Source organism: Varanus komodoensis, unplaced genomic scaffold (assembly GCF_004798865.1).
Source record: "Varanus komodoensis strain SLA01 unplaced genomic scaffold, ASM479886v1 scaffold21, whole genome shotgun sequence".
Classification (NCBI taxonomy): Eukaryota; Metazoa; Chordata; class Lepidosauria; order Squamata; family Varanidae; genus Varanus; species Varanus komodoensis.
In genome coordinates this window covers 5,953,788-5,978,759 of record NW_025335589.1, presented here as the reverse complement: position 1 = coordinate 5,978,759, position 24,972 = coordinate 5,953,788, and the positions used below count along the sequence as shown (strand labels likewise).

The following is a 24,972-nucleotide window of genomic DNA, read 5'->3' as shown; positions in this document are numbered from 1 at the left end:
TAAATTTTTGATGCTACTATTTTTAGTAGATCAGGAAGAAATCTTGCTCTCAGAAAAAGGTGAAAATATGTGAGGGTTATATAAGAGTACACCTTTAGCCTAGTAGTATATATTAATAAGATGTTCACTGAATCATCACAGTAGGAAAAATGTAAAAGAAAAAAGATTGATTAGGTGAGGGATATGAAACTTGGCCTACAGTGGTCCTAGCCAGTAGTGAGAAGTAATGGAAGTTGTAGGCCAAAGCACCTGGAGGACAAGTTGCCAAGCCTGGAACTAGATAATGTTGGGTAAAATATATTGCTTTAAAAGCAGTTTGGATCCATTAACTGGAATAAAACTACCGGCAGAATGGATTTCCCCTCCCTCTGTAGCCCTCACGTGCCCTAATTCTGTTCTTGAGGGTGGGTTCACATGGGAAATTGTAGGGAAAGGAAAAGACCAGGAAATGCATTTGTGCAAGGAAACTTCTTGGATCCAAGATAATACGAACTTCTAAAACTAGATCTGGATTATTTTTCAAGTGTGATAATTATTGTCTTCTGTGTTTCTGCAGGCATACAGTTGTCCTATGTGGGCCCCACACTCATATTTGTACCCTCTGCATCAAGCTTACTTAACTGCCTGTAGAATGTACCCAAAGGTGCCAGTTGCTGTCTATTCTCACAACCCTTGGATGCAAGAGCTCCCCTTGACTCAGAATGGAAATGAAGCTGCACAGATAGATGGACGTTTTTCTGTGCAGGATGACGTCAGGATCAATGGCCAGAGTCCACAGACAGACACCATGCCTCAGTCAATGCCCCTTTTCATACCTGCTGGTCAAGTCCCAGAAAGCCAAGGGCTTGTTTGTGTAGAGTCTGGAAATCCAGCACAATCACTGCATGCTGAATATGATGAGTCCTTAGGAAACAAAAGTATATTCCTGCAGCCTACATTTGGTGGGCAGAATCCATTTTTAGGCCCTGTTCCAGTTGCCCCATTTTTCCCTCATCTTTGGTATGGTTATCCAGTTCAGGGCTATGTTGAAAATTCTGCAGTGAGACAAGTTGCTGTGCCGCGTGAGGACAACAGAGCAGATGCAGGCTTGCCCGAGGAACATGGTTCTCCAGTTCCTGATGCAGGATGTGCTGACTCACTTCAGAAGGTCAGGAACGAAAGCATTGTCCAAGACATACCTCTCCTTCCTGCAACTGCCCCCAAGAGTGAATGTAATGCTATAAATAAAACCTCAGCCAGAGTGCCTAGGGAGCAGCAGACTGTGCCTGCTACCCCATCTGCCACCCAAGCAAAGTCTGTACTTCAAAATACTTCTACAGAGACAAAGGATCTTAAGAGGCAGATGGTAGCAGTGCCAAAAACTGAACTGAAAAATGCTGCTCTGACTCACAAAGAAAAGACTGATAAAGCCAGTGATGCTGGCAGTGAATCAGTCAGTTTGGAAGAAAGTAGGGTACCAAGGACAAGGGAAGAGAGCTCAGAAGATGAATGTGAAGTATCTAACATGCTGAAAAGTGGCCGATCAAAGCAATTTTATAATCAAACTTATGAAGGTGGTAGAAGATCTAGAGGTGATAGGAATTATCATCCTGGGAGGGGGGGATACCATTATCCAAGAAATGAGGAATCTTGGAAGGGGCCATCCACCAGAAACAGAGATGAAGGCTACCAATATCATCGCAGTCACCGAGGAAGGCCATATCGGAATGAAAGAAGAAGAACGAATGTAGATGGCCATCGTGGGCAGCAGTTGCCTTGAGTACAAAGTTTGAACATAAATACTAAGCTGCTGTAGCACTCTTTCTGCTTTGGTGAAAGACCAGAATGCCCTTTTATATTGAAGAGTGACAAAACTCCTACGTGTTAAAGTTGCTGGCTATTAAAACTGCTATATTTGGTTTATTTAAATTCTGGAAACTACAAAAGTATTGTGTTTGAAATACTGAAAATAGTTTGGGCTTTCTTTTTCCCGTAAAGATTTGAGAGTGCTAGGAAAAATAAGTAGCTAGAATGACAAGTTGTCATAGCTGTATATTTGACATGTGACAAAGAAGAAACTTGCACCAAATAGAATGTCTATTGTAGCATACTGTACCTTGGGTCTGAACTGGGGATGTGAAACCTGTGGCTCTCCAAATGTTTTGTCTCCCAGCTCCCCAGCAGGATGGGAGATGTAATCCACAGTTTGCTCACCCCTGGACTGACCTCAGCTTCCTGGACTATTTTTGATGTGCTTCCAATCCAAAGGCCTTTCATCTCAGAATTTGTGAAACTTGAATGTGTGAGGTTGTGTGTCTTCAAGGAAAATAATACATATGGCAGTTGACTATTCTTGTGTCTTATAGATGTTTATAGTGTTTTATTCATAGGAGTATATTTTTAATTTTATATTTATAAAGCATTTCTTGAACTAGTCAAAACAATCAAGAATCCCTGTGTGTAAAGTATGTAGAAGGTTTCATGATAAATTCTTTCAGGCAGTCTTAACACTGATAGGACTGTATGCCTATGCCAACTATGTATATAAGTGAAAAGTAGATGCTATGCATTTCTAAAATAGTTTTCAATCTGTTACAACAAAACTTTTACAACTTTTTTGCACTGACAAATTGCTAAATGGGAGAGATACATGAGATAGATCTGTTGCATTTATTTTGTTTTTTTAAAGCAAGGCTTAGGCCGAACTTTAGGTTACTGGGTTTTTTCCTTCATACTGTGGAAACTGGTTATATTGTCTGTAAAACACCTTGCTGCATTTTTTTTAAAAATGAGAGATTTCTAACTTACTTTACTCCATAAATCTGGTTGCTTTCTGCCTTGCAAAACACTGCAATATACACTCCACATTTTTTGGCTTTGCTCTGTAAAATTGAATTGTGTATATTTGTCTGTATATATCATTGTGCAAGGTGATGGTTGCTTTTTATTCACATCCAAGAGATTGTATAATTTTCTTTTGATCAAGAGCTTTGAGGGATACTTTATTAATCCTTTTCAAATGCATGATATATAATTAAAGATGTTTGCCCTTTCTGATTTATGTTGTGATACGGCAAGTGGCTTTATGCATCTATTTGAATGTGTGATAATTACTGCCAATAATCAACCCTAGAGTATGAAACTGACTTAAAACTAGTTGAATTAATCTACTTTCCTGCATTTCCTCATGTCTAATGCTATCTTTGTCCCACTTCTATCCCAGGTGAATTGGGGCACAGCATATTCTGTGTATATTTCAGGAAGTTAGCAGTGCAGTACTTGCTAAGGAGACTGTCACCTCCAATAACATGTTAGAATTGCTTATCTATTTGCACTTTTGAGCAGCTTTTTCTTCAATTTTTCCTAAATTATACACATACATATAATGCAGGTGCTCATTACAAAAATATTCTATTCACAGTAACAGTATGCCTAAAGAAGCTTGCAGATCAGTTGGGAGAGAGAAAGCTATATTGTATATGGAACTAATGAATAGTTTTGTACAGTTAAAGCAAGAGTCCATTTAACATACCTTTGGTGCAAGCATTGCATATGACCCTGTCAATATTCTAAGTGGGAATGCAGCATCCTAATCTAGCTTTTTATTGCCTGATTCTTTTTGTTCTAGTTTGTCTGGACAAATCAGTCCATGCTTCCAAAAACATTTTTGTACAGAAGCTAGAAAAAATGACCATGTAGTAATAGTCCAACTATATAGGTGGCTATACTTAAATGAGAAGCTACATATTGAACTGCTTTATACAGATCTGGGTGCCTTAGAAATAAAAGTACTTTTTAGAAACACTGATCTAGACTGCTCCCTAAAATAGTAAGAAGGTAAAGCAAGGCAAAAATCAGTAGAAAACAGTTCTTAAAACATTCTCATAGAACATGTACAGCATGGTATCTCCAGCACTTAATGTTCACAGCTTTCAAGAGCTTTCTTAGCTTGCCATACTCAAATTTTATCTCCAAAGCCATTTTTAAAAATTTATCCCAGATCTCTTAATAGTAAATTAGCCAAGACATTGTTTTTGTAATTGGAGGGGGTAGCAGATGTAAAAGGCCATCGATTTTTGGGATTAGCCTATGTAGTAAAAACAAAAAACTTGCAACTATGTACTGCTAGGTACAAAGATGCAATTATGTGCATGTATTCCTTAATATTTCATCTAGCTAACATCAGTAACAGGAAGGTTTTCAAGTAACACATAAGTATAAAGGAAATAAGCAAAGCCCCCTTCATGGTTAGGAGAAATAGATCAGCAATATCTGACTTTGCCCACTTCTGGCTTGTCATTACATGCATGCTGAGAACATGGTTTAAATCAAATTCTAGTCAATTGCTGAACAAGCCAACTACAATCACTAGATTATTTAGTACTTGACTAGAGGCTTATTTGTGCAACTGTTGTACTCCAGCGGATTGCATACTGGGGCCATCGTGATGTCGCAAACCCAGCAAGTATGGGTTGTTGATACAGTTAAACTACTCCATGATACATTAGTGGTTTGCTATGTATGCCACCATGGGTTTTGGTGATCACATAAAGCAGCTAGTTCTCTTAAACTATGATTTCTGGTGTTCACCTACCAAGAATTGGGTAAAATTAAATTATGCTAGTTTGTTCCTCTCAGCCATGTTAGGAGTAGGGAAGACCACTCCAGTCTGGTGTCTTGCACAAGCTCCTTTTGGTCATGCACATAGTACTAAACTGGTTTAACAAATGCAACTGCATAGCCAATGCCTCCAGGTTGATTTAGAAGTTCTACTCTTCATATGGAGATGGCTGCCAGAAAAGAATTAGTTTGGTGTTACGTTTTGTGGACTTCACGCAAAAGTTATGGTCTTGCTGAAGCAAAGTTTGTGGGGAGGAATGAGTAAACTAAATGCTTCAATGGAGGGGTGCCCTGAAAAATCTGTATTATCAGGGAGGGCAGTCACTGGGACCCCAAATTATGAAGGACTAAGTCCAATACAGACAAAAGAACACTTCCAGTTAAGAGACATAAACAAGATTCAAAAGAATAGAATTTTCTCCCCATGAGTGTCAGCGCAATCCCATAAGCAAGCTATTTTACAACAAGACCATAGAACTTTTCGGCCCAGCTCAGACGATCCAAGAATAAATGGACTGTTTGTAAATGCAAACTTACACATGTTCTCTTGCTTCCTATACTTTTAAGAAAATGAACCCAGCATGCTTAACTCCTAAATGACAAGCGTTAATCTCATCCACAGGTTGTTTGACCGCTAAACAAGCCAAAGTTGCTTGGTTCACACATCAGGAATCAATCCAAAAATGTTCCTGGATGTTCCTGGATACATAGCAAAACAGTGCTGGAACAGCAATATGATGTGTGACATGGCCCTTAAGTTTGTAAACTGCAACCGAGTATATACCTAAAACAATTTTTTTCTATCGCCCAAGAAGTGTGCAAATGCACACGGAATTTCTTCAAAAATAATGAAAGCACAATCATGTACAGCCAGTACATGCATCTAAATCCGAAACATTCTTGACCTGAGTGGGTTTGGATGACACACTACTGCTCATCATGCATAATTGTGCAGATACCGAATTGCAGATCTATAACCCATGCTCATTGGGTTCACATGTCATGACAATCCCTTTGGAGAGGACTGCATATTCAAAATTGTGCTTTCCTCACCACGGATAAAATACCCACAGTGGATTGTTCATACATGGATCATATCAGCAAGGGCTGAAACTAGTACTTGGCTGATTTAGCGCTAGCAGAGACCACACCGGCAAACAACATGCAGGAGAGTTTGTATCAGTTAAGACACTTGAGGAATGTGTTTAATGAAAACTTTCTCCAACTTGGTGTCCTCCAGATAGGATTGGACAACAACTCCCACCAATCCGTCACTGGAAGATGATGGGAGTTGTAGTCTAACCCTATTTGGAGAACACTAGGTTGGGGAAGGGTGGTTTTAAGGAATGCAAGAGATATTAATTCACAATAAGCATCAATCTTAAAACTAGTGAGAATTTACTAAAAACTCACCAGCAACCTTGCTCCTCAAGGTAAGACTATGAATGTTGTTTGAAGCTTAATCCTTTGGCTCACTGACATTCAAATGCAGATGCAGATTTAGATTAACATTTATTTGAGAAACCCTCATTTACAGAGAGTCAGAATCGTTTAAAATAGTCATGTCTATGTCTTGACATATTTGTAAACCACCTTGTACAGAAAACAGCTGAAAGGCTTAAAATTGGAAACAAGTCAGCATCTGATACATTAATAAGTTACATTTGAACCAAAATATCTCCATTGTGAAAAACCATGTAGTCTCTTGGTATGAGAAATTCAGCTGTCTGTTTTGAAATATTACATCCAAAAGATGGCCTCAAGAGGCAAAAAAGTGGTACTCTGACATTGCTACTGGGCAGTAAGTGTTACTTAACAGTAACATTCTATTTTAATCTCTGGAATGAGTGCGGCATTTTAAAACCTGATTGCATTTCATATAACAAAGTTTTCACTTCTACAAACTGATGACCAATTTTTCTTTTAATCATCCAAGAAAAAGTAATTTCCACTTTTCTTCTGTTCCACATCCTGGATAAGAAAAACAAAACACCATTACTAAATTACATGAAATGCTTATAGATACCTGCACAGGTACTCTTTAGACAGGGAAAGGAATATAAAAGAAACTAGTTCTTGTCCTACTGCTAGTTTTACCTTGATTGAATTGAGTTTGTTTATTCTTGGTCTATAATTATTAGGATCTCTTCTGAAAGTAATTTCAAGCTGTGACAAAAACTTATTCATGCCAGCCAAAAGAGTTTGAGGACTGTAAAGAAGATAGAAGTACATATTAGCTTCCTAAAGCAACTTGTAAATGAAAGCTATTTTACCATTTCCCACTCAAATAAAACTTTTCTAAGACTAGTACATCAACTACAGCATCATCCGGATTTTTATGGAAACCTTTTTATGAATTTTGCCTGAAAAGCTGTATGTGGTTCCTGAAAATGAAATAAAGGCTTACTCTGAATTATGCCCAATGACTAGCTGGGCATCGTTTGTCACTGCTGTGGAAAGTTAAGATCTGGGGAAAGGATAAAATGGGGTCCCAAGGAGGTTGGAACAGTAAGAATTCAGTTGCAGGGAAATCTTGGAATAAGGGATAGTTGGCAGGGAATCACTTTGGGATGCCCTAGATTTTAAATAATTTTCCAGAAAACGTTGGAAAGAATACATTCTGAATCTAAAGTATTTTGGGGAGGGGACTGCCTCATTCCACCTATACTATATTGCTATATATGTTCATTGCTATAAAACAAAATTATTTTAATTATATTTGTATCTTGCCTTTTTTCCTTCAAGGGAACTCAAGGTGGCTTCTATAATTCTCAATCTTATCCTCACAGCAGCAACCCTGTGAAGTAGGTTGGGCTGAAAGTGTCTGACAGGCTCAAATTCACCCAGTGAGCCATAAGGGACTAGAACCCAAATCTCTTGAGTCCCATTCCCACACTCTTAACTACTACATCACACTGGTGCTCAATTATAAATGAGAAACCAGAAAATTGCTAAACTAGATTATCTGCTACCAGAAGCTGTTAGAGAAACTGGTGTCCTCAAATAAAGGATTTTTTTGTTTTGGAAGTGGGGCAAAGGAAGGTGAAATAGGCACCCTTATGAATTTCCCCTAGAGGTCCCTAATGTCTGTGGGGAAACACTGAAGTCAGCACAGTACTATTTTTAAATGCCTTCTGCAAAGTCTTCGAGGAACAAACAGCAAGAATGCCGCTTTCACTCCTCAGATTTTTATTCCTGTTAAAGGTAGCATTTTTCATTTACTCCCTCCTCTTATATTGTGTTTCAGACATGTATCTTTAAAATCATCCCTGATTAGTGCTATTACCTCCCATCTCTGCAGTTTTGCTTTAAATTTGTTCCCCTTCTAATATGATCTGTATATCAGAAGAAGGTAACCTCCAACCTCTGTGGACCCCTCTCCAAGTCCCACAGCTTCACCTGGAGGGTTTAGAAATATATTGGTTGACCTAATATAATGCTTAATCAACACTGTACCTTTGCAATATTATTTCTGTATTTCAACTTGTGTTAAGGTTCAATGTTATCTAGGAAATAAATATGCTGGGAACTTACCACCAGTTTCAGTTCTATCAAGGTTCCAGAGTGATGCCAGGATAGCCTCACTCTGATTGGTTCATGACAATTACACACACTGGCAAGGCATTCTCATGAAACCAAAAAATGGCCACAAGGCTTAGGTAATAGGCTTCCTTCCCCATCTAGCATGAGCAAAATGTAACAGTAGTTCATTCCACAATAGTAATATATGGAAGGTATACACTCTAGGCTTTCTCTTCTGCTCGTTCATGCTGCTTATTACCTGTTTGCCACTGTGCACCTAGATGGAATTCCATCAAAGACAATGACACGATCTGCTAGGTATGTAGCCATGATGAAGTCATGCTCTACCACAAAGGCAGTTTTCTTTGCATGGAGAATGAAACTGAAATGGAAAGAGATTTTATGAAATTTCTGCAATCTTTTTTACAAAATTAAACTATCTTTAGGCCCCAGTGAAACTTTTGCAGAATGTATTCTCCATTCTCTTAATCTGCTACCCAGCTTACCGTTTGACAACTCTAGCTGCCATCAGACGTTGTTCTGAGTCCAGATACGCAGAAGGTTCATCAATCAGGTAGACATCAGCAGGCTTGCCAAGACAGAGGGCGAGAGCAACTCGCTGCAACTCACCACCAGACAATGTTTGTACCTAACAAAAGCAATATTTAAAAGTTCACTTAACACATTAGAAAAAACACATCACAACTGCTAATGCTGTCACACAGATAATACCTCTTGATCAATAATATTCTCAATCTGCAGAGGCTTCATTACATCAGTCACAAACTGTGGATGTGTATAGGCGTCTCGAATCTTCTCATGAAGTAGCTGACGTACACTTCCCTATACAATAAAAAGTTCACACTTAGTCAAAGTATCTCTTGTTTTTCTAATGCCTTTTTCCATTACTAAAGTCCAGAAAGTATTTAAGTGAAACAAAGCAGCAGCACTTACAGTAGACTTAGGACTTATCTTCTGTGGCTTATAACTAACATTTAAAACTGGCACTTCACCTGTAAGAGACAGACTGTACGTGGTCATGGCCAATAAAACATGAAATCAAGGTTTTAAATTTTATGTTAAATCAGTACACAAACATTACTTTTGTCATCAGGTGTAAGCCTCCCTGCAAGCATGCGAATGAACGTTGTTTTGCCAGTTCCTAAAAGATTTAAAAAAAGTCCTTGTTAAAAGCTAATTGGCAGTTGGGATTCAATAATAACTAGATTTATCTGCACATAAAAACACTGGAAAAAGTTCTAAGAAAATAGTACTTTTTATGAGTGTCTAAAAGTCATCAGAGCCACTGCATTAATACTCAAAGAAACATTGTCCATACTTACATTTCTTACTAAAGGAGCAGTAAAGCTTAATAAAAAAACACACTCAACATTGTGATGCATGTACAAGTAAAACCAAACTGCTAGAGAACTCTTACAGAACAATTCAATACAGGTTTAACTCAGAAGTTCCACATAAATGGGTACAGTATTGCAACCTCAGCTTATTCTCATGTGCTCTACATGGTGCTCTGTAAAAGACTAGAAATTTTAACTAGTGTGGAATACAACTGCCTGCCACTGGCATGTCATAGAGTTTTTGATGCACAAATTCTCAGTTCTCTTTCAGGCAAGATTCAAAGTACCAGATGTTTTGACTTTTACAACCCTGAATGGTTTGGGCACCCCACATACCTCACCTCTCATTTTATATTCTGCTACAACTTTAGAGGTTAACTGAGAGCCCATGTTTGACTGAATTTGTGCCCTGCCTCTACATCAAACAAAATGGCTAATAGTAATGAAAAGCAAGATTAAAGTAACTTTGCTTTAACAATCTGTAAAAGGAAACCAATTAGAAACAGAACAAAACTTGCCAATAAAAATACTAACTGCACCCCACCCAACAGAACCAGCTTCAGCTTCACCAGCTTACATGTATGATAAAATTATGTTGAGGTACTGGGCTTTTAGTAGTTGTATGGAATATGAAGAAACTGGAAACTTATACTTTGATTAAGAGACAAGCTTACATGTATTTTACTGTTCACTACTATCTTGTTTCCTTTTGGAATGACATTTTCAATCAACACAATTGTTTTACAAACATCAATGGGAGCATTTAATGTTTTAAAGAATTGGTACTGGTTTGCATGAGGCCAGGAAGCAGCTAAAATTCAATCCATATTGTTTTTGCATATGTTCTTCATTCTATCATTAATAAGGATTCAGGGAATTAATTATTTTATGACAATGGACATTTGTTATGTGATGTCAAGTTATCTTTAACTTAGGGAGGCTCCAACTTTAACACCTACGATCAAGAATCTCATTCAAGCTCCTGCAACAGCCTCTGGATTTAAGTCCTGCAAAAGTGTGCTGATTTCTCCAAACTGAAAGATACCTACCATTTTCGCCCAGCATCACCATTATCTCAGAGTCAGTGAACTCTCCTGCCACAATTGACAGTTCAAACTCCCCCATCTTTTTTTTCATTCCAGGATATTTATACATGCACATCTTCTTTACTTCTTCTTCATTGGCTGTCTCTGCCACTTTGAAAACTAGAGATGCATCTCGAAATCTTAGGTTTTCTGTAGGAACATAGCCATCCAAGAAAATATTTATGCCTGTAAAAAAAGGAAGCTTTCATTAATAAGGGTACCAAATTCATTATATGATCATAGGAAGATAATTGATAGGGCAGGGTGGAAAACTAGCACAGAGTACAAGTTATCTCCATTATGGGCTATTCTGTGGCAAGTTTTCCTCTGGAAATGTGCAAATGATTATTATCCTCACAGTGTTCAGAGGAAAACACATGAAGAAAGGAATAAAAAAACTATACAAATCAACTTAACTCTCATAACAAATACAATAAGAGCAAGTAGATTTAATAATAGTTACCTTCTCTTACACTGAAAGGCATAGTGACGACACCATAAGCACTTGGCACACCATATAAGCAGCATATAAAGTCCGAAAGATAATCTAGCACACTGAGGTCATGCTCTACAACAATGATGTATCTAGAAAATAAATGTTAGAAATCTGTTATTTTATAATAAACAGGTACTTCAGAGATTTTAATACAAGTCTTTTCAGAATATTCAAGGGAAAACATTATGACAAACAAAAGCAGCATTTTTCTATTACTGATCTAGTACATGTTATCAAGAGTTCACTGTATATAATAAACACAATGGTAAATTGCAAGTACAGAAAATTCTGTCAACAGAATTATTTGACCAGAACATCAGTTTGAAAATAAGGCAAATCCTTTATCTACTTCACCAAATTATTTTACAAAAGTAGACACAACACTGCCATTACTGAGATAAGAGTTGAAGTTACAACCTTTTTTTTCAGCATTTTTTAAAATAGTAAGTTTTATTCAAAATAACCCTAAAACAAAAGAAAACTAAAAACAATATCAATAATCAGAAACATCGGACCTGCTGGGTCAGCCCCCACATTTTTTTCTATTTATGATAACTTAAAAACATATTTAAATCTATACGAAGTCCCGTTTCTCTAGCCAAAAGTAAAGAGTCGCAAGTTTGATAGAATGAAGTTACAATCTTTAAAAATATAAGAAAGCAGACAGTGTTCTCAAGGTGACTCTAGAGATAACTAGGAAAAAAACATATTAGTATTGAAATCCATGGACTATTTCCCAGGAACAAGCAATCTTAAGTCCTGATGTTTCTTAGCTGAAATAAAACCTAACAATATCATCCTGAGACTTAGTGAATTCAGAAAGCAGGTATTTAAGAAGAGGGACACTAACTTCTGTTCCAGCTCAAACTACAAAACCTTTTGCCAATTCAGATACTTCAGGACAAAACACTACTACACATGGAAACTTGTAATAGATGTATACCTTTACCAGGGTGGACTACATTATTTCCGTATCAACTGCACTAACAGTTATGGGTTCATTTTACCAAGACCAGATTTATCCAGTACTTACCTGTCTGGATTTATCAGAGATCGAATTGTAATGGCGGCCTTCAAACGCTGCTTAACATCCAGGTAGCTGGAGGGCTCATCAAACATAAAGCTATTACAAGGAAAGGGAAAGAGACTTTAAGTTCATCTAAGATGAACTTCATTCCCTCTAATGATGAACTCAGGTGGCCCAAGTGCCAATAGGACTGGAGCCAAAAAGAAATAAGGCAGGCATACCAATAAACCATCTTAACTTCAAGGAAAGTAAAAGTATAAACAATAGTATTTAAACGAAAAAGGGAGGCAAATATACAAACAACCCCCAAACAGCCCAATAAGGACTGACCCTACTCAGTAACTTTCTGGAGTCAAAAATGCTGAAAATTAGTAGAAAAGAAAAAATAACTGTGTGTGTGTGTGTGTGTGTGGAGGGGAGAAATGAATTAGCCTGCTTGAACCCTGATGATTCTAATGTTCTGGATGGCATGATGGTTGAAACAGGAACAGAAGCACTCTTGTTAAAAATTGAGAATATACTGCAATATTCTGTTGGTCATACCTCTTTTCAATTATGCTCCAGCATTTGCCATCCTCTTGGAAAGCCATGATAGCCGATTATAAGAAGCCAACAACCAGATAAGTAATATCTGGACCAAAAGTTCCTAACAAATTCTCAATCTGCTCAGTTTCACTCACAGAATTCCTCCATATCTGGTGTTGTGAAAGTTATTAAGAATACCCCCAACAAGGTGGAGTATATTTGACTCTAGTAGTACTTTCCACTACAAAATTTACACAGAAGCAGACCTACCACTTAATCCTGTCACATCCATGGGGGTAAACAATAGTGCTAATTTCAGTAACTTACCATTTACAGGGTTTATTTTTTTAAACACAAAAAAACTCCCTTGGCCAAAAAAAAAAATTCCCTAGAAATTGACTGAAATTTGCATCCAGGCTGCTTTTTTGTCTCAGGGCAACAAGAATTGATCCAGGGAAGTAGATTTAATGCTGCACATGGAGATTAAGAAGTAAATTTCTTATAAATTTTTCAGTATTGCTGTTTTACGTGCATTTGTCAGTCTGCTTTTTAAGGAGCCCTTTGAGAAGCACATCCATTCCTCATCTCTGCTTTCCTACATTCAACAGATGCACTCTAGAACACTGTAACCCATGATACTTATTTATGCAGACTTTGCTAGAAAGTGAACAGCCACACAAAGGGGGAAAATTGCGTGGAAACTTTTATTGTTAGGCCCTGTTCACTGTCTTCAGAATACAAGTTCGACAACTCTGATGCAAAATGTGCCTAACATGCTGAATAATACATTCTATTGAAATGTAAAGAAAACTATAGCTATGAATGTTTATACTCTGAAAAAGAAAACAAGAAAAGCTTTGTGAAGCATACTGTGTTAAAACCTACCAAGTCTTCTTGACAACCTGTTATGGGCTTTCACCAAATTCCAGGCTTTATGCATCACTACTGTTTATTCCAAGATCAGTACAGGTAAGAAGTCTTGCAGATTCAACAAGCATAGCTAATTTGTAATGTAATGTAGTTCCTGGTGACCCAAGTCACAATGTATTTTAGAAGTGATAAAATACAGAGGGCAATGTCTATATGGAAAACTGTCCTATAATCAAGGTCTAATTAACTTTGAATTTTTGAAATTCTTGGCCTGTTAAAAACAGCATCTATGAACTACAAGCAGAAACACCATTAAATTAAAGAAGCACAACTCAACCTGAACAACCCAATCACAGGAGGCCAGGTCGGTTCATTCTAGCAACAAGGAAAATATTCTAACAGTACAAAAATTACAGAAGTCTCTAAGAAAAATGTTACACACATATCAGCCTTTTGGATGCAAACCACAGCACAGGCAAATCTCTGAAGTTCTCCTCCTGATAGATCTTCAACATTTCGTTCTCTCAGATGGGACAAATCTGCAAAAGATTTATTTCTTTTTTGCAATCAAGATTATACTGAATGTTCTAAAATGTCAACTTGCTATACTTCAGAATATTAACATCCGTGCTGTACTCATGTTGTAAGTGTAGAAACTTAAATGTTGCAAAAGGTATCCGGGCAAGAAAATAGAGAAGGGGAAAATGACTTATGAGTAAAGGCACAGCATATTCAGAAACCCAAGATGCAATGGGGGAGGAAGGGTCTGCAGATATTCAAATTAGGCTCTAGCATGTCATGTGATGGTTACAGGTTGGAACTGGAGCTGCTCCCAAGGTTTCTTGCTGGGAGCAAGAAATGCAGAGAAATGTGGGATCCCCCATTTTTCAAAATTTCAAGTTCAGCTGCTTCTGTTCCGGGTGAAGCACACATGTTCCTTTTATTAGTAGACCATGGTGAGCAATTACACAGTCCTTATATGAACAAAGTTTAATAATAATTTTAGTTTTATTAGATTCTGATTGTATAATAATTTTAGCTGTACTAGATTAGAACAATAACTTGAAGTAAAATCGGATAGGTCTCCTTACTAGTTGGAGGGGACAAATCCTCAGAGAATGAACTCTCAGCTGCAGGTATAAATTCCCTGTGACCTTAGGAATAGAGCCTGGTCTAATGATTCCTTCAGTTTGTGGAAGGAAATGAAATCCAAGCAGTCTTCTTCTGCTTGTTGGTGATTTTTCCCCCTGATTTTCCTTTTCTCTGTATCTCACAGCTCCACCACAAAACACTGTTTCAGAGGACCTTCTCAACCTCTCAGACCAGCTTTAAAGGACACAACACACTGCAGGGGAGAAAGGAAGAACTGGAAAAATCATCTCCTCTTCTTCCTCCAAGAGGAGCATCCTATGAACAGACTTCCGACTGCAGGGAATCTAGTTCCAGCTTCGTGGACTTGTTTCTGTAGAGGCTGTGAAAGTCTCCCCTGTCTTCTGAGATCAGAGGCACAGGTCAGTATAGGAGGCACACTGGAGTTCTCTCAGTTGAATTTAATTTCTGAGAAGATCTATAGGACTGTATTTCCAGTGACAGGGTGGACTGAAGACAAATGAGGTGGGGACAAAAACTACTAAAATGGCAAAGCTCTTACTGCCAACAACGAAGCCTTAGGAGAGGCAGTTCAACCGTTTAAAATTGGAAAAACTGCATGAAAGCTTGAAATTTACCACATGATCGGTAGCTGGAGAAAGGGAATGAGAGCACGGATGAAGGGGTTGGAAGCCATCTGCAGAACCCTTCAATAATGGATTTGACTCCCAGATGAAACCAATTTTGGCCTGCTGCTTGTCAATATACTAGTTTGTTATCAGTTTTCCTTTACATTCAGTAATTTATGTTATATTCCTTTGATGAAACTGCTTTAATTCATTTTATTATGGCTGAATCTGGTTATGTTTTAATCCTAACTGAAATTAATGAGGCAAGTTAATCATGCCTAGATTAAGTTCTACAGATTTCTAATGGAATGTCAAGTGTGACCATTTTAGTCTGGATTCAACTCATTCTTAGTTTCCCCAAGAGGTCCCCATTTCAATGACATGACAGGATAGACACGTACATAAATATAGTTTCAGCAGCAGCTAATACAGATCATTTTGCACTGAATACAGACTGTAAATAATTTAAGAACATCTAATTAAATGTCATTAAAATTACTCTACCAGTGTTACTCTCATTATCTTTACATTAAAATATTACTTACCAAGCTGCTGACATACAACAGTCTGGGTGCCAGTTTCATCCTTCCTGTCCAATATCGTGCCCACTGTTCCCTATCATGATACAAAACAATCAGGCCTCCTTTTTAAGCTACAATCTGAGACAGCAAACTAAAGTTTTAGCCCATTTTTAATATAACTGAGAATCTGACTTTCATGAACCACTGAAAGAAATGCCTGTTTCCTCCTCCCACCCAGCATCCTGCACTCATTTAGCCAATTATTTTATTTTACTCACTTTAGCAGCTTTAGGAATCTGGTCCACATACTGAGGTTTAATGATGGCTTTAAGATCATCTTCCAGGATCTTTGTGAAGTAGTTCTGCAACTCAGATCCTCGAAAGTAAGTCAGGATTTCTTGCCAATCAGGTGGATCCTATATAGATGTATTTTAAATAAACACTTGAGAAGAGCAAAAAACATGCCTCAAGGCAAGATTCATCAGATGGCATACTGAAAACATTAATAAAAGTGAAGTGTTCTTCCAGACCTATATTAAACATTTACAACTGCAGCAGCTGCAGCTAAGGACCGCTAGCTGATAGGTCTTCTTAGTTCACCCACAATGACTAAATTCACATATAATGGTATGAGTGGCAGTGAGCATGCTGCCTCCCATATCTGCTATCAACAACCTATGATTGTCCTGGTCCCAGGTTGCAAACATGACACAACAATAAACCATCAGTTACCCACTGGGATGTTTCACCCCTAAATAAACCAGGTTCACATGCCCAACTTAGAAGCTATGTTCTGGTCCATCGTAGACGGTTGATTAGAAGCAGAAGTGAGGCATGTCTAGATCACAGAAATTGCCAGGCAATGTTTTTAGGAGGCAAATTTGAAGAAAGTTAATGTAGAAAGAATATCTTCAGTACACAATTTAGCATATCCATCTTGTATAGAATATGATTAAAAAATCACTCTGTTCTTCCCTTTGGTAGTTCACCATTTCTAGGAAATCGTAAAATTTAAAAAAGCTCAACATCAAGTAGCCAGAATTGGTAAGATGTAAGCAAATGCTTAGTTATGCAATTCCCCCCAGAAATCAAAGTTTTAAAACTTTTATGGAAAAGTAAGAATATCCTTACTAATTATACAATAAGGGTTTATTTTACCCAAATATGATATGCCAATTGAAGCATTAGAATTTAAATGCTTGAATTTAATTCACATACACCCAGTTCCAATGAATACTATACTCAAGGAAGGTGCTTAACTGTGCTGTTTACTCAGTCTACAGTACAGCTGTGGAAATGTAGAAGAAAGTAAAAGAAATTACTCTGAAAAGAACAAAACAAAAGTAACATTGATAGGAATGGAGTGCAAAAACACTTGCAGAAGGGAAGCGGAAACTCCAGGCTGTGGCCAGATGCAACCCCCCAGGAATTCCTCTATGGGTTTCAAGCTTCTTTTACTATTATCTCTAATCAAGAATTGGTACTAACAGGGTATTTAATGCAATTAGCCTTTATATATCCTGCAGAGTTGAGATGCATATCCTTGCAGACAGAAGAGCAGCTTACTTCTCAGTAGGCAAGCAGAAACCTTGTCATGCTTAATTCTGAGTAGGCTTAAAATGACAATTACATTTGATCCTTTCAGTCTATCTTCAGTCCTGTCCACAGATGGAATGTACCCAAGACTGTTCCTCTTTTTCAATTTGGACTGCAGGCAGAAAAATGTTGCCCACCTTAACTTACAGTGATACTTGTCATCACTGCTGCTCAATGGTTCTCTCCCTCAGCATCTTTTCCCTCTCCCATCCACTGTTCCATATCCTCACATGGAACAACCTGACATAAAAAAGCACTTGTTCTACATTTTGTAAGAACACTTGCTAATTATTGCACAGGTTCACTCACTGAGTCCAAGTACTGCTGCCACTCTTACAAATGGAAATTTCTAGAGCTTGCAAGAACCAACCAAACAAAAAAACAAAAAACCACAGTTTAAAATTTTAAGGCATCATACTTGGTACATATTTGCAATACATACATCATATTTCCCAAGGTTTGGCTTCTGTTTTCCTGCTAAGATTTTCAAGGCAGTTGACTTTCCAATACCATTTGTTCCAACCAATCCCAGCACCTCTCCTGGACGTGGAATAGGCAACCTTTATAAAACAATTGAATGGTAATAGAACAGTAAATGGACAGAGCACTACCTGAAACAAGATATTTACACTTATTCAGTTTGTTTGCTCATCTTCACTAGTAGAACAAGGGAGTAGGCCAATCCCTCTTACCACCCAAAATCTGTTCCGGAGTGTTAGGGTACCCTCTCAAGCAGATTTTAGGAAGCACTGGTGATGCAGGCAAGAGGGAGAAGTTCCACTATGTAAGCAAATGTCTACTGACACAATACTAGATTTTACCTAGGGAGAATACATTCAGTCCATATGACAGAGACTGAAAAAAACCATTTGCTTCTACAAACATCTGGAACACATTACATTTAGATTATATCAACATTTTTAGTCTGTAGGAAGGAGATACCTGTGAAGTTTGAAGGCATTGGCACAATATCTGTGTGTTGTTTCTTTCTCCAAGTTGCTAGGTAAGTTAACAATTGACAAGGCTCCAAAAGGACATTTCTGTAACACAAACAAGATTGATAAAAAGAATCAAGAAGAAATCCGATCAGTGATTAATATTCCAATATAACCCCAGTATATTTTAACACCTCTACATAATTATTTTACTGAGACTTATCCCAGACTATGTGGGATAATCAATAAGTTTCTCAAGTTCCTCTTGAAACAGACTTGTGAAGAGGAAAGATATTTCCAAATAGACCAGGATCATCAGAGCATTTAACTTCCCCAATTCAAAACCAGATCTAAATATACTTACCACACATATCAGGATGCACCATTGGTTCGCAAGAATTATAGAATGTTTAATTTAAAAAATAAAGACATTATTGTTTTAACATTTTGGCCATCTGGAATGGCATACTTGGGAGTCAGAGAACGTAGGTAGGAAAATAGGAACAAAATAAAATGAATCAGTGAAATCCATGTTGCTAAGCATTGGCTTAAAAAAGTAGGATCCATCTACATTAAAGATTAAACTCCCCCTTTACCCTTATAGATACATAGTGACCTTGTTCACATAATACAATGTGGCTCATCATGAGTTATTTAACCACAAAGACCTGCAGCACCTGTGGACACCACTTTGCATATCTAACCCTTGATCAGGGGTTGTTGTGTTATGCAAATTCAGCAAGCATGGTTTGTTCTCTTTAACGTTTGCATAACACATACTCACCAGGTTTGCACACCACAACAACCAAATGGGGATTCAATATGAAAAATGGTGTCTGTGTGTGCCGTTCACATGCTGTAACCTCACTGTAGGTTAAATAACTCACAGTGGACTGTCATACAAACTGGTCCAGTGAGAATGTACAGACTGGACTGCATCCTTTCACATGCATGGTGGAATGAGAAACAGTTCTCACCATGTTTGCCTGAATATTTGGGAGCAAGGGAGACAGGGAGGAAGTATCCAAGTCCAAGTATCCAAGTGGGAGAGTGAAGGTGAAAAGAAGACCATTCAAATTCAAGCACAGTGATGACTGAGAAGCCATCATCCTTACCTTAATGCAAATACCGCAACCAATACATAATGTTTCAGAAATCCATGCTATTTTGCACTGTGATGTTACTTCTATGCACAGTTTTCCTGGTGAAAAGGAATGGTAAAGGGGAAAGCATACTCTTACAATCACAAGCATTACTATATAATGTGACAAAGAAACTGCACCAGCATAAATTTATGACCAAGATCACCAAAAGTCCTAAATTAATTACTAAGCATTCATACTCTAATTACCCCAACTTCTTCCTATCTCTTTGACAATACTTTCCATCACAACTTATTCAAAATTTCAAAAACCAACAAGGAAGGCAGATTATACATCAGGTACCTAAGAATACGATTTTGGAGGCTAGGAAACTAACACTTATTTTTTTCCTGCTCCACTTTCCCATTTTTACAATCTAGTTCTACATAAGCATTCTTCAGTTCCTTACCCATTCGAACCACAGGGCAGCTCTTCTTGCATTCCTGGCGGCATTTCTTTGGTTTACACTTGTCATGGTTTACAATAGCAATTCTTGTTAGCTTATCAGCCATAATGAGGAACTTAGAATTATAGAGAGACTAAAAATTCCAAAATGGAGATGGACAGTTCAAGTTCTAAACAAAAAACAAGAACAAAGAGCAAGTGAATGCTAGATTGGAGAACACCGAATAAGGAACACTTAACTATATATTTATGTTTACTTAAATAAGTTCTGGTCTAATTTCTACAACATATTCAGCTGTGTTGGTGAACCCTAGATCCATGTTATTACTCTCCACCTTGATACCCATTGTTATTTCCTTTGGAGGGCACACTCTTCAGGACCAGGCTTGGCAGAGTGCGTATCTATTATCTAGACTGCTCATCAGCAATACAAGAATAGTAAAGCTTAATCAAGAGACTTCACATATTAAAAAAAAACAAAACAAAACCTGACAACTTTCAGACAGTCCTCTGTCAGTGATTCAGATCTTTCTGTATATCTAGAAGTGGTCTGTTTAGCTGAACAGTATCCTCTCCCTCCCACATTCCCTCTGCTATCCATACACACTCATCCCTCTCTAAGAAAGACTGAGCCTGGCTGGTATGGAGTTAATTCTATCTTACTAGACTTCCTTCATTCAGTCAGAAAATTTTTCTAATATGTCACAATAAGGGATATTCCTATTAATCAGGGAAGAGTTGTACACTGCTCCAAAATATCAAGCATTGACAGAAGTACCAGTTTTTGCTAAGGAAAGCTACAAATAAATGAAGGAAGGAAGGGGAAATCAGGCACGCTTTCTTACTCTCCAAGAAGTACATTGGTAACACAAGATATACCTGATCATGTTTTAAAGCAGTTTTGTGATCTCTGAGTGTAAGAATTTTAAGCATCCTAAATTGTGTCCATTACAGAAGCACATCCAATCAGATAGACTGCATATACTTCTAATTCCTTGATCACTGGAAGTTGACAAATTATTTTTCATTTTTCATTCATGGAAATATATCCCAGAGAACATGCATACATGCAGCAGAATAATTTCATTCTTCACTTTAACATTTTAGTGTGATAACAGGTAGGCCAGTGTGATACCGAAATGCTGGTTGTGCTAGCCAAACTGCAGGAAACAGTCACATATAGTGGGCCAATTCACAGCCATGTGTCCTAGCATAACAGAAATACCCTTCAAACAACAAATTAATCAATTCCATTCTATGTACAACCAACGAAAACCTATGAAAGGATACAACTAGTAAGGAAGAAACTGAAAAAAGACAGACAAATACTACGAACAAGCTTTTATTTAAGCCTTCAAGATGTGATCATTGTCTCATAACTATCTGCCTCTGGAAACTATGCTCCCTACTTTACCATGATTACTGAAAAGAACGCTACAAAATTACAAGCTAAGCAAAATATTAGCTTCCTTCCAGTGACAACTCTTTGCCCAAAATATTTAACTGCAAATGAACTGACATGAAAATCAGGCATTACAAGAACTGACAGGTTGAGGCGACTAATTGAGAACTTTCATCATCAGCTTTCTTCTTTACTTATCTTCGGTACAATACCTGCTTGTTTAAATTGGCCTTTTCTGAGCAGACAGTTAACATGTATGTTCCACTATCAAGAACCACACATTTGACCTGGGTGCAATTCTATGCATGTTTAGACAGAAAACAGTCCTGCATGACTGGTTGGGAAATCTTTGGTACATTTATATATGCTTTTGCCCAAACTCTTTAAGACAGAGGACGTTTCTCTAAAAAGCACCATGTAAATGTACTGAATGAAATGAATGAAAACCAACAGAATTCATAATAGTCTAAGAAGAACTTAACTTTAAAATATGCTTATGTCATTGGTATTTGGCCACAACCAGTGCCAGACATGTGCTATTACCGGATAAGTTCACTGTGAAGCACAGGACTAGTCAGATAAGAGAACACAGTAGTCCTTAAATCAGTACATTCAGCCAAACAATGCAATATGAATTTTTACATTACAAGATGGCATATATGCCTGAGATAACACATGACTATTTTCTGAAACAATTCAATAGGATGGATGACAAAATCAGAGAAAAAGGAAAGTAGGAACAGTTCAGCACTGCATTATTTAGAACAGGCATGTACAACTATTATGTACCACACATTATATGGTAGTCCATCAGAGGTCTGAGACTGCAAAATAACAGATCTGTCAAGAACCTGGAAGGCCACAATATGTGGCTGTATTCACTTTGTGGTCAAAGAGCTCCAGGGCCACCCCAGAGGGTTATTTTCCTGACAAGCTTCTTTGTGTACTTGGTGCATTCTTTTACACGTGTTAGACTTCCTTTCCTAGGATTGTATTCAATGTTAAATCTAACTTATCCCACTAGTTCCAAGAACTGTAGTTGAAAACTGATGTTGGCTATAGCTCCTGAGTCAGGGTTCTGCTGTTAACTTTCCAAGCACAGCACAGATAAAGATGTCCTAACATTTTTCATTTCATACATCCTCAAATATAAATTTTCATTCTTTTCAGTTATGGTCCCTCAACAGCCATCTGTTAGGAATGTTTTGACCTAAAGTCCTGAATTGAGCATGGGGATGGGCCCCATGGTCTTACTGGCCCCTTCCAAGTCTACTATACTATAATTTTCTCCTTGACTCACAGATGACTAGAAATGGGATAGGTTAACCTATCTTGCCACATGACTTTATTAACAAGTAACCCATAAAAGGTGGGCAAAAAATAAAAGGTCCTGTCTAAGGAGTTTACATTCTATATTCCAATAGTAGAAGACACAGCAGAAGGACAAAAGGAAAGGATAGTACAGGCTGAATTTCTCATGGAAAAAAATACAGAAATAGGAGCAGCAACACCAGTGAAAAATATACACTTTTGAACAAAGGAAAAACTAAGACTTAAGAAAATTAAGATATTGCAAGCAGCTCATATAAATTCAAAGGTAAATGTAAATATACAAGCAAAACAAAAGTATTTTACTCTTGTTCTCTTTCTCAGATCTTGTAAGCATTGTTTTTATGGAATGCTATACATATCATGCTCTTCATAACTGGAAAGCTTAGTGCTAGATATACTCATTAAATATACACAACATACAGAAACAGATTGGTTTGTGCAGCAAAATACTTAAGCATTTGGCTCACAACAACAAAAATTGATTGGCACCAAAGAATAACAAGCTGACCATTCTCCGTAGTTTACTGCATACATAAGAAATAGAAAATCCCTTCTGCCAACAACACGTCTCACCATCACAGAAAACAATGATTTCTAGTATTCTGGTTCTGCACAATAGTTCAATTTGTTAATATTCTCATCCTATTTCTTATTTGGCTACTAGACCAATTAGCTCCACCCTGTTGAAATGCAATGAAATGATACTTGTACCGTGTAGCTCCTTGTACCTAGAGCTCCTCCAGGTCATTTTTGTTTTAAAGCTGTTGGTTCTCCTTATGAGGACAATGATATAGTTGGACTACTGGTGCATGTAAGAAAGGGTGAAACTTAAATCCTGAGCTTAGCTACAACACATTAAGAAGAAGCTTGTCTCTTTGGCAAAGAGAATTGCTGACATAGATCAGGAATCAAAGTTCCAACTGTATGCTGACTTCTGTGCAGTGTACAGATTTTCCCTTTCTATACTCTAGCAAGGATTTCTATTTTTTGTGTACCCTTTTTCTATTGCCCCACTTTCCAGTGGTCAAAAACTGCATCACAAATGATATAATTTTCAGTACTTTCTGACTTCTAAGCCCTTCAGAATTGCCTAATATGACAGAACAAAGTTATCAATGAAGTTATTTTAAAAGGCTGTGGAAGTTAACCGATTACAATAAATCGGTTAGCCTTTAATTTATCCCAAAATTATTGCTTTGTTACTTTTTAACAAGTAATTCCTACAACCCAGAATGTACATAGAAATAACAATGACTGCCATCATGAAACACTGTGTTAACACAGAAATACTCATTCTTCAGCCAAGACAAGAGGAGGGAGGTGGGAATGAGTTACTCAGGTTTTTTTAATGGTACATGTAATATTCTAATGTATCTGACTTATAATAAATGCAATATAATGATGATGATTTACTGAATGCATATGAAAATAAGATTTTGAAAAAATAGCTGCTGAAACCATCCCTTTTTACCTTTTCAAAGCATCAATTTCCTCACTATGAATGTTTATTTAAACCATTTACATGTCCCCTTCTGTTCTGGTTTTAGGGCAGTGTGCGTTGGAATTGGAAGTCACAATAACATACAATAAAGCCATTAAAAGCGATGTTTTACAAGTGGCAACCATCAAAACATCCTAAGTAAATAAAAATGTCTCTGTTTCGGGCAAAAAGGGGTGCAGTGTAGGTGATTGGTGAGTTTTCCTTTTAAAAGGGAATTTCAGAACACGGACACCCTCATTCCTTGTAATCAAACGAGATGCTCCCTTCTAACCGATATATATGAAGGACGGCCTTAGCCCAAGATGAAGTGTCTGTACGTGTGCGCGTAGGAGGCTTTTAAAAAAGCCGAATATATTGTTAAACGAGGGGAGGAGAAAAACTAAGGGGTGCGGCAATGGAATCCCAGGATTTCTGCCTCCGAAGGCAAGAATGCAAGGTTCGCACCCCCACGTAAAGCGGGTTGAAAGAGAAAACGCATCGACAGCGAGGTTGGTAGTTGCGGCCCAAGCAGCCGTATCTTCAGCCGCCAGAGCGGCCCCACCTGAACAAGGAGGGAGCACGAAAGGGTTCTCCCTTGGAACGCCCTCCGCCAGGTTTTACTTACCCAAAAAGGCTGAGAGGAGAAAGGAAAGCGAAGCCCCCTGTCCGGGACGGGGTGGGGAAGGGGAGGGGGCTGCCAACGGGAGACTCGCGGGGCCCCGTGGCTCGCAGCTGGACGCGGAGACAACGTGCTCCCGCTGCCACCCGGCCAAAATGGCCGCTAACATCGGAGGAGGAGCCGGCGCCACTCACCATAGAGACGAGGCTTACGATAGCTATAAACAGGATGGAAAGCCGGAAGTGCATGGAGAGGCGGCCTTGTGGCTGTCCGTGACGTCATCGCATAGCGACGCCTGTCTGTGAAGCCAAGGGGGGCGGGAAGAAGAGATGACGGGGAT

The 24,972-nt window shown here is 38.0% G+C and overlaps 2 protein-coding genes across 4 annotated transcripts in view; one reads left to right on the top strand and one right to left on the bottom strand.

Annotated features, from left to right (window-relative positions):
• The window catches only part of OTUD4 (OTU deubiquitinase 4), a 40,303-nt gene extending 37,267 nt beyond the window's left edge, over positions 1-3,036 (top strand). For all 3 annotated transcript variants that reach the window (XM_044430994.1, XM_044430993.1, XM_044430992.1), the window contains exon 22: positions 557-3,036. In XM_044430994.1, coding sequence (XP_044286929.1) covers positions 557-1,759 — 1,203 coding nt within the window. In that variant the 3' untranslated portion in view covers positions 1,760-3,036. The remainder of the gene's footprint in view (positions 1-556) is intronic.
• A 3,058-nt stretch (positions 3,037-6,094) lies between these two features.
• Positions 6,095-24,787, bottom strand: ABCE1 (ATP binding cassette subfamily E member 1). The gene is made up of 18 exons (XM_044430996.1): positions 24,639-24,787; positions 19,804-19,969; positions 19,368-19,453; positions 18,260-18,357; positions 17,760-17,877; positions 16,000-16,137; positions 15,746-15,815; positions 13,925-14,021; positions 12,094-12,183; positions 11,028-11,149; positions 10,529-10,750; positions 9,224-9,283; positions 9,076-9,134; positions 8,854-8,964; positions 8,628-8,770; positions 8,381-8,503; positions 6,697-6,808; positions 6,095-6,570 (listed from the first exon to the last, which is right to left on the bottom strand). The coding sequence occupies exons 2-18, from the start codon at positions 19,904-19,906 to the stop codon at positions 6,523-6,525; spliced, it is 1,800 nt and encodes a 599-aa protein (XP_044286931.1). The 5' UTR covers positions 19,907-19,969; positions 24,639-24,787; the 3' UTR covers positions 6,095-6,522.
• Between the last annotated feature and the right edge of the window lie 185 nt (positions 24,788-24,972).